The sequence below is a fragment of the Rissa tridactyla genome, chromosome 13, assembly GCF_028500815.1.
Source record: "Rissa tridactyla isolate bRisTri1 chromosome 13, bRisTri1.patW.cur.20221130, whole genome shotgun sequence".
Lineage (NCBI taxonomy): Eukaryota > Metazoa > Chordata > Aves > Charadriiformes > Laridae > Rissa > Rissa tridactyla.
In genome coordinates, this window is record NC_071478.1 from 10461059 (window position 1) to 10474978 (window position 13920).

Consider the following 13920-nt stretch of genomic DNA (forward strand, 5'->3'; position numbering starts at 1 on the left):
CGATGTTGTCATCTTGGTTTGCATGTTCAAGGGCTGAACCAAGAACACTAAATAAGTATCTGAGATTGCACCCTGTGTGCACCACTTACCCATCAATCCCCTGCCTTTCTGGAAGGGCGTTAAGTGGTTTCCGCTGCCATTGACACTACTTTAGGTTTCTGCTGTCTCGCTTCAAGCCAGCTTTGTCCCCCGTTGTGGCAGGCTGCGGTTGGAAGGAAGCAAGAAGCGAAAGGGACAGTGTGACAGGTGATGGATGGGATGAGTCCTTGGCTCTGGCAACACTTGTCCTTTGCTCACAGTAGCTCACCGCTGGTTCATCCTCCTCTGTAGGTCCATGCGAGTGGAGATTTCAGGCTCTTCAGAGACCCTCCAGGGGAATGGCCTTTCATTTGCCATGTCTCCTTAAAAGAGAGTTAGTGAGTGGTTTACCCAGTATCCCAGATTGTCTAGGGCATCGCTCCAGTCGTATCTTCACTGCGGCAAATACCAAGGCTTTAAAAGGCACCTCTTTAGTTATTTCATGCAACTGGCAAGGCTTAAGAGCCGTCCCTGAATGATATCGATTGTACTAAGAAGTATGTCATAGCTCTGGAGGCTTTATCTAAATAATCACATGCTTTTTGGAGTGTGGTTTTCAGCTTTGAGTTATTAGATTTAAACTTCTGGTCATCTTAGGAAAACACCTCCCCTTCCAACCCGTTTTATTGCCCCCGATGCAAGGTTGGACTGTCTAGAGGATGGCATAGAATTTGCTGCATATTTGCCTTGACAAATGGCTCATTCCCGCTCCGATCCGTGGGGGTTTGCTGTGCACCAGGGACAGCAGGCTCCTCGGCTTCCTTGCCGAGAATATTTGTTTAAATGCAGCAAGTCCTTTCTCCAGTGTTGTCTTTGCAGAATGTGGAGGGGTGAGCCTTTTGATGTTTGTATTTACAGTGTTTTCACATCTGGATGTCATTTGTGACACAGGCTCTCCTCCTTTTTCTATCCCTGTGTCTTCCTGTAAAATTCATTTTGAACATACAGGCTCATGTGGCTTTAATGTGTAGTAGTCGGCCAATGTATTTAGCAGGCCTGTAGTAGGCCAATAAAGAGGTACCTTGGGTCATGCTGTGCGCTCTTGTAAATTTATCCCGAATTAACCCTGATTGGCATCCAGCTCCCCTGCTGTAAAGATACAGATGTGTGCGCTCTCCAACATCTGCTGTTTCATGAGGAGCTGTGCCATAAATCCCCGCACCCCGGTGACCTGGAGTCTGGGCTGAGGGTTTGGGGATGCTTTTGCTCCCGCGCTCTGCGGTCAGGAGAGCTGGCTGGGATGGGTGCCTGCAGGAGGCGGGGTGGCAGCGGCAGGCAGCTCCATCCCTGCGTTTTCACCCAAAAATCCTGTTGGTGTTGCAAGAGGGTGTTCTCCCTGAGCAGCAGCAAGATACGGCCTCCGGTGTAAATCCTTCTTGTGGCTCCCCGTTCCGTGCAAGTGGTTTGAACATCCTTGTCCAACAGGTTTCTTTGGGGCTTGTATTAATTCAGCTTCATCTTTTAAAATGCAAACTTGGGCATGGCGGAGCAGGCTCTTTCCGCTGCCATTGCTTGCAAAGGAGAGCAGGGGAAGGAGATCAGTCGGAGCAGCCGGAGCGTCGCTGCAGTCCTGCAGTCAGCCAGGATGCAAAAGGAAAAACATACCCATCAATTTCTAAATGTCAGCGGAGATCCCCTGAAAATTATTTATTGCGTCTGCTGTCGTATTTAATGATTTAACAATATACTAATAATCATAATATATTAACTTTGTGTAGTGATATACCAATCAATATAAAATAATGAACACATCTAATGGATTTAATAGTATACAGATGTTTACTGCCTTTCTCCCTGAAGACTGTCAGGCCGTTTCTCCGGGCCAGCTGCGGGCTGTGCTCGGCCTGTTCCCTTCCCTGCCTGGGAGGCAGCCACAGTGCTGGCCCGTGGGGACACCCTGAAGGCGCAGAGCCGTGGGTGGGGGCGCAGAGCACGGCGTCCGGATGCCGGGGAGCGCAGGGGGCTGTGGGCTGGGGAGGGGTACGGGGAGGGCAGGGGCTGACCCCTCCCCAAGTTGTGTTTCCTGCGGCGGGCAGTAGCCAGGCGTGTCGGCAGCGTGGATCCCCGGCCCCTGGGGGCATTGATTAACCATTTATTAAAGCACCTATGAATCATGGCAAGAGTAATTATATTTTAAATACACCTACTAACAACTGTTTTGCAATGTGAAGGTTAATCACGATTAAACGTTTCCTTTTCTCCCCCCACCCGGATCCAAATCCCCCGGGGGTCTGAGCGCATCGCAGGGACATGGCAGGGACACGGCAGGCTGTGACTGACATGGAAAGCAGCGGGAAAGGAGTGTGGCCTCGGCCCATTGAAAGAACGGGGTGGGGGAGGAGGTGCGTGCACAACACGTACACACACCCCCCCCATGCGTGCACACACACACCCATGGCCGCAGAGCATTAACACATGCTACATGCGCTCTCTGGCTGTGTGTGTATCCACACAGAGCACACACCACCAGGTACACAACACACACGCCCCCCCCCCACCGTACACCGTGGATGCCCACTGTGGCCGCACACCCTGATACAGACTGCGCGTGCATGTCGATGCCGTGCACACAGGCACACACTGTGCACACACGGGCCACGCACACAGACACAGGCGATGCACAGACTGCACAACGCTGCACACCACACACGCACAGACCGCACACACACGCAGATCACACACATGCACAGATCACACACACGCACAGATCGCACGCGCAGCTCATGCACACCTGCGCACACTGTGGACACGTGGGCCATGCACAAACGCGTCCCATGGTTGTGGGTTTGGGCACACAGTGCACACCCAAACCGTGCACGGGGACACGGGCAGTGCACACACAGGCTGTACGTGCATACACACCGCCCCACGCCCACTCAGACACCCCCCCACACACCCACCCTCACATGCACAAGCCCAGGCGCGCACACACACCCCACGCACTCGTGCACATGCTCTCACACACACTCGCGCCCACACAAACACACGTGCACAATCACACACACACTCGCTCACACACACACACTCACACCCGCCCGCGCGCTCCCGAAGCGCGCTCCCGCCGGCCGCTGCCTCCCCGGCGGGGCGGGGCGGGGCGCGCGCGGGCGCGCGGTCGGCGGGGCTCGCCGTCTCGTGGCTGGATTGGTCTGGGCTGGCGGCGGGCGGGCGCGGGGCGGGGGGCGGCGGCGGCGCGGAGCAGTCGCGCCGCGGAGCGCCCGAGGAGCGGCACCGGTGGCGCGGAGCGGAGCGAAGCGGGGCTGCGGCGCGGCTCCTCCTCGTCCATGTTTGGGAATAATGGCTACCGAGGCGTGAACCACAAAAAGAAAGAGAGAAAGAAATCGGCCGCCGGGGGCAGCCCCTGGATGGGGCCGGGCTGGGGCTGCCTGCGGGGCTGAGCCTTCCCCCGCGCCCTCCGCGGATGCCGGCCGGAGCCGCCCGGGTCGCTTCCTTTTGCTGTTTTTTGCCTTTTGGGGATTTTTTCTTTTTTTTTTTTTTTTTTTTTTTTTTTTTTTGGTGCGTCCGTGAGCTTTTCGCCCCCTCGCGTGCTTTTCGCCCCGCCGCGGCCCCGCGGGTGATGGACCCGTAGCGCCGTCTGAGCGGCGGCTGAGCGGGCGGGGGGGCCGCGAACTTTGAGCCTCGGCTTCGGCCAGGGGGGAGGAAAAAAAAAATAACAAAACACAAAAAACCTAAATAAGGGGTGAAAAGGGAGAAAAAAGAAAGGAGAAGAGACGCGCTGCCCGCACCCCCCGAAAGAGCAAAGGAGAAGGAGCGGGCGGCGGGGGCCGGCGGGACCCCCGGGGCACCGCCGGGCCGGGCGGGGGGGCCCCGAGCGGCTCTGCCCCGCTGGATCGTCCCGGGGGGTCCGGCTCGCCGGCGGGGTTCGCCATGGTCTGCGCGCCGCGGGGTAAGTACGGCGGGGACACCCCCCACCCCCCCCGGGGCGCTTCTGTGCCCCCTCCCGGCCCGCTCCTCGGCGGGGGACGCGTCTTTCAGCCGGGGGCTCGGCGGCTTTGCGGTCAGACGAGAGAAGGAAATCGCCGCGTTTTCCGCCCGGTGCGATGGTTGTGTGCGTGCGGTTTTTTGTGTGTTTCTTCTTTTTTTGTGTGTATGTGTGTGTGTGTCTTTCAGCCGACGAGGTGGTTTGATTTTTCCGGCCGCGCTGTTTGCTGCCGTCTCCCTACCCCTCCCGCCCTAGCCCCGGTCTCTTTTCGGGGGCGGTCGCGCCCCTCGCTCCGGGCGGGTGCGGGATGCAGCGGGGAGGCTGGAGCTGGTCGTTACCCATCGCCGCGGGGCTCTCCGTACGGATTCATGGAGAGGGGGTTGGGGGGGGGGGGGGGAAGACTGGGCGTGTTTAAATAAAATCAAAATTAAAAAAAGAGACGTAGCAGCGAGGAGCTGCCGGGATGCGATGTGCTTCTAAGCAGCTTTTTTTTCTTCACCCTATTTCGCACATTCCTCCAGTGCGACCGCATCCCTCTTCCCACCCCCACTTCCAGGAAGGGGGGGGGGGGGGGGGGGGATAAATACTGAATTGCTGCCTTCATCGGGCAGCGGAGAGCGCGGCCGGGCGATTCCCGCCCCCCCCCGTCCCTCGGGCTGTGCCGGTGAGCCCGGGCTGCTCCCACCCCCGGGGGACCGTGGCGGCGCGACCCGGCCGAAGAGCGGCTTTGTCGGTGCTCCCCTTCAGCAGAATACCGCGATTCGGCTCTTTCGGGGTGTTTTCGGGTGCCGGCTGAGGATGGGATTTGCCGGGGGTTGCTGGCTATTAAAAACGGTAACAAACTTAAAAATCTGTAGCCGGCGGTTAACCCCTTCGGTGCTGGCCAGAGTCCCTGTGCTCACAAAGAATAACAAGTTTAAAATGGTCTTCGTGGATTTTTATATTTTTTTTCCGTGTGTTTTTTTTGCCCAAGAAATAAACTGTCTGCCTCCCCGAGCCGGGGGAGCGGATTGCGGTGGCCACGCTGAAACGCGGGGTGCGGGTGGGCTGGCCAGGCGTTGTCCTTGTCCCTGCGTCCGCTGCTGCGCCCCTCTGCTTAGCATGGAAGAAAAATTTAATCCAATTAAGAAATTAAACCTTGTGTGTTTAAAAGTGACAAATTTGAAAAAGGGAGCTGGGGGGTGAAGTAAGGTTTCCAGATCAGTGGTTAACTAAAGATGGTTTGGAAAAAGAGCTCAGGAATAAGGCGAGGGCAGAGGGAAGGGAAGAGGGACCTTTTTAAATGGCAAAGGCTTGTACGTCTCTCTGGAATTTAAACTGTTTTTTAGGCTTGTAAAATCTTCTTGAAGTTGCGTATTTATCTCGGGAGGCTGCTTGCTAGCTAATCTTCTCAAGGCATGTCCTGATTTTTTGTAACATTATGGTATCTGAGGTCCTTTTAACCTAATTTTATAACAAAGATAATTTCTTGTTATGTAAGTTACTGTTCTGAATGATTGCTCTGGGTCTTGGAGATCGTCCTTAACCGGTCTCCCCTGTGCTGCAGAAACTGGAATTATTTACTTCGTTATCAATTCTTAAAAGAAAGCCTCGCTCAACTGGAAAAGGCTGCTAAGGTATTACAGGAAAATAGAGTCTTCCCGTTCCTCTTTCTAGAGAGTTAAATCTCTGGTCATCCCTGATCAGAATTTACTTCAGAGGTTTATGTTTATGTATAAATCCGATTTTCCCCACATGCAGACTTACAAGGACGAGCTGCTTGATTTATACACACAGCATTAACTTCCTACAAGTGGCAGACTTCTAATGCTCTCTTCAAGAATTTTCTTCTCTGCTGACAACGGTTCCCTAAAACTGCTAAAGCCAAAAGGCACTAGCTTGGGCTGCCTGATTTTCTTCTCGAGAGGAGATTAATGCTATACAACAAGGAAGGCAGTCTTTTATTTGGTTGGATACCGAGTTTTTGCTTGTACAGAGTGAGCTTTTTATTTGGTTTGATTTGGAAGGTGGGTTATTCTGAGTGAAAGCGTAAGCCTTGTTTATCAGAGAGGGGCAGTCTGTTCTCATGAACAAATGAAGGAGCAAAATATATCCCGGTGTTATTCTATCGGGGCGTGCAGTCCGTCTGTTGGACCCTGTGGCCTGTGCTGGCTAAATCAAATAGCAGTGTCACGAGTAGCTTTGGTATTTTTAAGTTAAAAAGGGATTGGAGTATGCTTCAAATTCCAGTGATATGCTGCAGACATTTAGCAGGAGTTGATATTTATTTTGCTCTGATTTTGCAAGAATGTTGCGATTTGAAGTGTTAACTTTAAGTAATGGGTGCAAATGTTAGTGTTTGCTGTTGTTGCTTTTTAAACTAAAAACTGTGAAGATGTTTAAGGGTGATATGTTGACAAAAGTGGCAGTGAAAAGGGCTGCATTCTTCAGTGAGCCAGCCTGTGCTGTACGGTACTTTTGGAAAGCACAGATGTGTATGTCATTTTCTGCCTTAAATCTTTTCTTTCTTTTTTTTTTCTTTTTTTTTTTTTTTTTCCTTGGCTCCCAGCATCCTTGTGTTGACTGACCCATAATAGCTAGGGATTGTGGTGTCTGGGTATATTTGAATATAAAGCAGTCTTTTTAAAGCCACAGAAGATTCAGTCAAGTAAAATTATTTGTATTATCGGAATAGGAAATGTAAGCTGGTTAATTTTAATGACTTTATGAATTTACAAGATCTGAAGTCAGGCAGGTACAAGAATGTGTCGCTCCTCACTTAATAGCGTGTTTGAGCAAAGATTGGCATTCTGCATCAGAGATGGAAATTTTAGGGTTTCTTGCAGTCTTTTATCCTTCTGAATAAAGATGGAAATTCTGAACTAGGTAAAGAAACATATGGTTTTATCCAAAATGATTTCCTAGACTGATCAATTACTAGGAGCTGTAATGAGAAATATACTCCTTGGGGAGAGGAGGGAGGGATTGCCATTACATAATATCCCTTGGGAGAATTCCTGTATCACATAATGAGGTTGGTGATGGAGCATTTGGGGAAAATGCCTATGGATAGGAACTTGTTCATCAGATTTCCATAAGCAAAACATATTACTGAAAAATAGGCTTGTTAAAAGTAGTTCTGATATGTTCGTAGGTGGATGCTTTGCCTCTATACACATTTCTTTTGTTCTCATAACTGCTATGTAAGAGATTAGGGGACCGTAAGATGAAAATGTCCACAAAATGAGAGATGCTAGTGAATAATTTCTTTGCCTATTTAACACCGAGGGTAAGGCATTAAAGGCTTGTGTTCTGTTCTTGGCTTCATTAAATTATTTCTGTTTATCTATTGAAAATAGGTCTTAAGGAAAAGAAAATATTTGTCTTTAATGGTGTAAACAGGAATGACCTTAGCCTCATGCTGGCGAAAATGAAATACACAGAAATGCGTATCTGTGATGATGTGGGTTCATTAAGACTTGGTAGCTGGATACGTGTTTTCAGAGCCCTCGTGATATCCTAAGGATCACCGAGGAGCTGACTTTAGATGGAGACGGAAGCACTTGTTAAAAATGACTTAAATAAAGCCTTACTTTTTTAGTAGCAATTGCCTTAAACCGGGAAAATAATTCATTTCCACACACCTGCCCTGTGGGGTTTTCCTGCTGGGAGTTCAGAGCAAGCGGAGAGCCCCTGGGAAGGGAACGCCGAGGTGCCCAGCATGGGCTTGGAGGTGTCAAAACCAGCAGAGGGAAAAGGGGAATGATCTTAACACCTCTGTCTCTGCTGGGGAATTTGCCTAATTTGAGTTGCTCATTTAAAATCTGAGTGGTGGTGATTCTAGTAGTTTTTCAACTGGCTTGCCCAGCTTTTGTCCCTGCGGATTCCGGCAGCCGAGGGGACGCAGTGACCCCTGATGGTGGCTCTGGTAATCGAGGCAGGTTTGCACAGCTATCACTATTTTTAGGAAGTTAAAGGTGCAATGGCTGTTTTGAAGTCCAGGCCCCTATTTCAGCGTTTCATTGATAATATTTTGTAGTATTTTGTGTGCCACCGTGTGGCTGCTGGGGAACATTGCAGTCGGTGAGGTGTGGCTGGGTTTTGTAGGACAGTCCCAATTTTAGTGTCTTCTGGATGGTTTTATTTTGTGTCTTGGTTTAGTGTTGGTTATCTGTTCTGATTCACCTAACGCTGACCCAGTTGTGAGATCCCACTCATTGGAAATGCAAACCAGCGTGGTGGCCGCTCACTGCTGACCAGTGTGTTGCTTCTAGAGTTTGTGGCAGGGCTTGGCTTTCCAAAAAGGTGGAAAATGGTGCTGGATTTAAGCACTGAGAGTTTGCATAAAGGAATTAGTGACATTTCTGCACCCTGTAGAAAAGGTGGCCATCAAGGAAGGTGACAGTACGGGTGACTGATACTGGTGGAGGGACTTGGTTGCAGATGGTGATGCTGGGGTGGCAATTTTCCCTGCCACCCTGTCCCACTGCCCCTCTGGAGCATTACAGATAGTGACCCCTGTGCTGAGCATCTCCCCAGCACGGTTTAACATGAGAGCATCTCTCAAGGCGGCTGATGTCATTTTATATGGTGACAATGGCAACCTGTGATGGTTGGTTCTTGTAAACTTAAACTAGGATGGTGTTGTTGACACAGATATAGAAAAACAAGTTCTCCAGAACATCCATTTGTACCTTATGTGGCTGCACGGAAAGGGTTAAGGATAAATAAAATATGTTGTCTTTAATACTATAAAAATAAATCTTACTTTCTGGTGGGTGGTAGGAGAAGAGTTGGAGTTTACACCAAGACAGCATTTCAAGGTGGCTGTTTGTGCTGTTACCAAAGGTATTTCTAGCTTGCTTACAAAATGAGATTTTTTTTTAAAAAAATACTTTTAATTTTGAAAGTACTTGGTCTAGCTTATGTTCTTGTGGAAAAAATGTTACAGTTAAATTGCTGTGGAAGGTAGCTGCAAGATTTTTAATATGAGTTAAAGCAAGCTGGGTACGCTGTTTGCCATAATGTTTCTGTGGGGGGTAAAAAACATCTGTATGTGGATGCTGTTTCTGCAGTAACTGCTATACCAAAGGACATAGTGGGAATAAATCTTGGGGATTTTTCCATGGAATAATCAACAATAAAAAGCACTTAGGCTATTAAGATACCTTCAAGCAGATCCGTACTCCAAAGCTGTAGGTTATAAAGTTATAGTATAGTCTGCCTTCAAAATGGTTGGAAATCCGTCAGAAATATCTCTTTGCCACATACCTTCTATCTCCCTGGATGATTGGCTCTCCAGCAAAGCCTTCCGTAGAGGGTGTACTGTAATCCTTTTATGTTACTTCTTCAGTGCAGATTACACAGCAAGAAATAATTAGGAGATTAATTTTCACCTGTCACTGCCAATAATAGATAACCTTGATACAGTGGCAGGGCTCGGGATTCGGGGAGCGGGAGAGCAGTTAACCCTGTAGCCATTGCTGCAGAGACCGGGCAGAAAATGGTTGCCAGAACGTGACCTCCCCGCTCGTTGTCAGGAGGAGGGAGAGCCGGCTTCGTCTCTCGGTGTGCTCCCCTCCCGCGAAGGCTTCGCCTCCCTCTGCCGCCCTGCGCCCCGGAGCCCGCTCTGTGCCGCAGCCCTGCCGCACGCTCAGCCCGGAGACCTCCGCAGCCCCCGCGTTTCGTTCGCACGCAGTTCTGTTGCTTTTCATGATTTCAATTCCCAATCTGACTGGAATTCCTAGTCTGCTAGGGAGAGGAGCAAACTAATGAAGATGGCTTCATTAGGCAGAATGCAATTTAGCCCTCGCCTCTCTCCAACAAATGCAGCTGAAAAAACATCCCAGAAGTAACTGTGCTTTTGGTCTTCAGAGAAAGCAGAGCCGAGGTGTTTCTGTTCCCTTTCAAAATTAATTACTAGCTCACATCAGGTGAGCTTAAAAATGTAGCCTGCGCTCTGAGACAGTGAAGGTAAATGGGAAGGGGAAAAAAAAAAAAAGCCGCCCTTCCCCCTCCGCTGCTTTTTTATTTTTTTTTCTTTTGTGCTGAAGTTTAAATCTACAATCTGTTGAAAATGTAATGGGAAACCAGCCTACAGAAAATGCCATTATTCATATCATCCTGAGCTCATTTATTTTATCTGCAATAGTAATGATAAGACAGGCTGCTTGGCAATGCTGATAAGCTGAGAAATATCTTAGAGCTATTTGTAAAAGTTAAAGCAGATCTTGGTACTGAGAGATAGGGAAACTGATGAGCCTTTGGGCAATCTGCAGAGCTGAAAGCTAATAAAGATTTTAATAGGAAGGCCTCATTAGGATTAGGGAGAAGATCTATTATCTGGGATTTACACAACACAAACGGTGGGGCAACTTCCATTTTTGCTTCTTTGTTCATTAAATGCTATTGCTGAATGTGAAGCCTTTTAACTCTGATCTGGATCTCTTCCGACGTTTGAGGAGCCATCACCGGCGGTTGGCTGAGCAAAGGTGGAAGGGCAGTTTGTGTGGGAATGCCTTTGCCACACGTGGGAAATGCCAGAAAGCCATTGTATTCCGGGGCCAGTCACTTTTTGGAGGTGCCTGTGTGGGAGGGTTCTTGGCAGTGTCTCTCTTCTGTTGTGAACAGTATTTCTATCTTTTGGCCCCAACGAACATCTTTAGAAAGAAATTAATCCGCTGCTGTTGTGCTGGTTCTCTTGGTGGTGAGACTGAAATACTATTACTGGATAGCTCGTCTGCCCAGTTCAGCCTAGTGGGGTGCTGACTCCCAGCGCCACAGTGGTGGCTTTTTTATTAGTTGTGGTCACCATCCAGATAAAACTGTTCTAGCAAAGGAACCGCCTCCAGTGCTGCTGGAGTTGGTGCTGTAGGAGTCCCATGCTGCAGGTGACCTGATCGAGTGCTTCGGTAGTTCCACAACAAGACTGATTTTAGCACCATGTGCATTCCTATATGTGTGATGTACGAAATGGTCATTTTTTGAGGACCCTTTGTGTGTGCAAACACCTATCACCTGGGCTCAGCTGCTTTATTCCTCATAGTTAGCACAGTCTGTAAGGTGCTTGTAAGCTGCTGAAAGAGCATTACTTTATCCAGGATTTACAGATGTATTTAATATTTTTTCTCAAGGACCATCCAGACTTTTTTTGTGGTTGATCTGGATTGTAAAGCAGGCGGAGAAGCCATGCTGGAACATTCTTTGGTTTGCCTCTGAGGTCCGAGCCATGTTGTAACCTGATTCTGCTAACCTACAGCTTAATCCATTTTTACACGCAGCCGATGCAACCTAGTTGAACCTCTAATGTAGGTGAAGGAGTTTGTTAGGTGATACCCACGCTGGCTGTGAAATGCTGCTTGTGTGACCATATCCATGTTTGGGACCTGTCTGGTTTCTTCCTCGTGTGGGGCACACACGAGCACAGGAGTCTCAGTTTCTCCCCTGTTTTCATGGCGTAGACCAACTTCTCTCCTGCTGTTGGATCAAATAACCCTCGTGGTAACTACAGTAACATTGCTTCCATGGAAGAGTAATATTTGGAAAGTATGTTCTTGTATTTTCAGTTGTCTTTAATACAACATAGCAGCACCACAAGCCACAGAGAGGTCTTATTCCAGACCGTAGTTCAGGATCTGCTGGTTTAACCCAGTGGTTTCGTAGGGCCTACAGAGGACAGTGTAATGATAGACTTAACTCCAAGTATTTCATCTTCTGTGTGCTCAAATAACTTATTCAGAGCAGCTCAGCTGTGATGGCCTCCCCTGTGCCCGCACCGTGGGCAGGGCTGGGAGGAAAGCGCCTGCACCGGCTGCCCAGGACAAAGAGAAATTTCTCATAGTGGGTTGGTGTCACTTGATTGCAGCTTGTTCGTGACGAGTCACAGTTTATGTCAGCGAACCAGCGTGGCCTCCTAAAGAACTAGCGCTATTTGCACGTAACATGTTGCTCCAGCAAGGCTGCCATTTGAGAAGTTTCTAATATTTATGTTTGATATGAATGAAACTTTTTGTTTTGTCTGTAGACCGCAACGGAACTGGAGCTGACTCGTATCAGGAGTGCCTTGATAACAAGCAAGGTATGAGATCAAGTCTCTCCAACATGGGCACTTGGGACTGATTTAGCTTGATTTCTTGCAGCTGAATTGGTTGCTGTCTCTGTCTCTCTCACTCTGTCTTCTTTTTTTTTCTTTTTTTTTTTTTTTCCCTCCACTGTCTCCAAGCCAATTCACTGTTAACAGTTCCATGTCAGCTAACCTATTAGCTCAGGGTCTCATGACGCATTTGTGATACGGCTTCTCATTTCTAGCACCCCAAACCCTCTGTTGCTAAGGGAGGAAATGGAAAGGTTGTAAAACAACAGTAGCACGTGCACTTGCTTGCAGTTATCTTCTTCCTTGAGGTTTAGTTGCACAGCCAAGCAGAAAAATGTTAAAGTTGAGTCAGGAAAGGCATGTGCTAGGCTGGGTTACCTTAATGCCAGACATCCTGTGAGAATTTGCGTGCTGACGTGCCGACTCAGGCTTGTCCAGCCTGCTGTCTTCTCCTGTGGCAAGGTTGGTAAGAGCTGGAAAAGTCTCTTGTGACTTAGAAGGGAGAGAGGATGGTGAGGGAGGAACCTGTTATCCTTTTCCTCTAAGTGTGGAAAGAAGATTCACATCACTAGAAATTACAATTGTAAAAGTATCTCAGAAACAGGACCCAGGGGCAAGGCTATTGATTTTGTATTTAGAAGAAGGTTTGGTGTATTATGTTCTCTTCACGTGTCCTCTCTGAGAACTGCAATCAGAAGTGCTACTCCATCGCCATAGCCGTGTAGTGGGTGTTGAACCTTGTGGTAATTGGGGAGAACAAGCACCCTTCAGTCCTGAATCTCATTCATTATGAGCTACAGCAGAGATAAGAGGAAATGCTTATCCCAACCAGGTTATAGGCATCGGTTACATGTCAGCTTTTTACCCTGCTGTTGACTCAGATCTGTTACAGTAGCTAAAATCATCATTTGCTGAAATTCTGACCCTTCTTGCATCATTTTCTAAAATAGTACCAAGAAACACAAAAAAACCTGTCCCAGTTTTGGTGCTTGGTTGGGTTTAATTTTCCACTGGTGTCTTTGCTTTCAGTATCCATCAGTCAGTGTTACGTGTGCTTCAAGTCAAGGCTGCCGTGAAGTGCATTCCTCCTGCTGTTGTTGGGTTTGGGGTGGGGTTATTTTGGGGGTTTGGGATTTTTTTTGTTTGCTTTGTTTCCCTCTCCCCCTCCCAAAAAAAAAGTATGTTGTCTCTCTGGTGACCTTTACGCTCATTTTTTTTTTTTTCACTATTTATCTCTACTGATTGTGGTAAATACCTAATCATTGCTAAGCTTTCATTTCAGAAGTTACAGCTGGAAGACTAATGTGGAAGAACTGTAATCAATAATGGCTTTTTTTTATTAGATTACATTTAAAAGTCTTCCAGACCAATGTAATTCAGGATGCTCCTTTCATAGATAGATAGTTTGTCATCTGGGAGAACGGTTTTTTCCAGTAACGTTTTTCTAGTTTGCTGGGGGAAGTTGTTCCACTTGACATTTTGTAGAAAGCAACTGAGTTTCAGGTTTTAAAAAACCTGAGTATTCTCATTTTTGGAAACCAGTTGCAGCCCCTTTGATGTGCCAGTTACCCTGGTTTATCTGACAGCTATTAAATGGCGCTACATCCATCACTTTCATTTGTCTACGGTACCCCAGATTTTTTTGTAGTGCAGTTTTTGGTGGGTTTCTTTGACTTCATTGTTAACATGTGAACAAGCTGTATCATTATAAGCGCTCTCAATCCAGTATGAATTGGATCTGGTTTGGGTAATTTACTGTGTCCATGCTACATCATGGTGTTTAAAGCAACAACCTTTAAGAATGCAGAGTTTTAAAGGTAAAAGTATGCAC

At 48.1% G+C, this 13920-nt stretch overlaps 1 protein-coding gene across 27 annotated transcripts in view; it reads left to right on the top strand.

Moving 5' to 3' along the window:
* The window catches only part of FBRSL1 (fibrosin like 1), a 543855-nt gene that overhangs the window by 431598 nt on the left and 98337 nt on the right, over positions 1-13920 (top strand). For 20 of the 27 annotated variants that reach the window (XM_054218996.1, XM_054219003.1, XM_054219000.1 and 17 more), the window contains one exon: positions 12021-12074. The exons of the other annotated variants lie outside the window; for them this stretch is intronic. In XM_054218996.1, coding sequence (XP_054074971.1) covers positions 12021-12074 — 54 coding nt within the window. The remainder of the gene's footprint in view (positions 1-12020; positions 12075-13920) is intronic. 27 annotated transcript variants of the gene reach the window in all.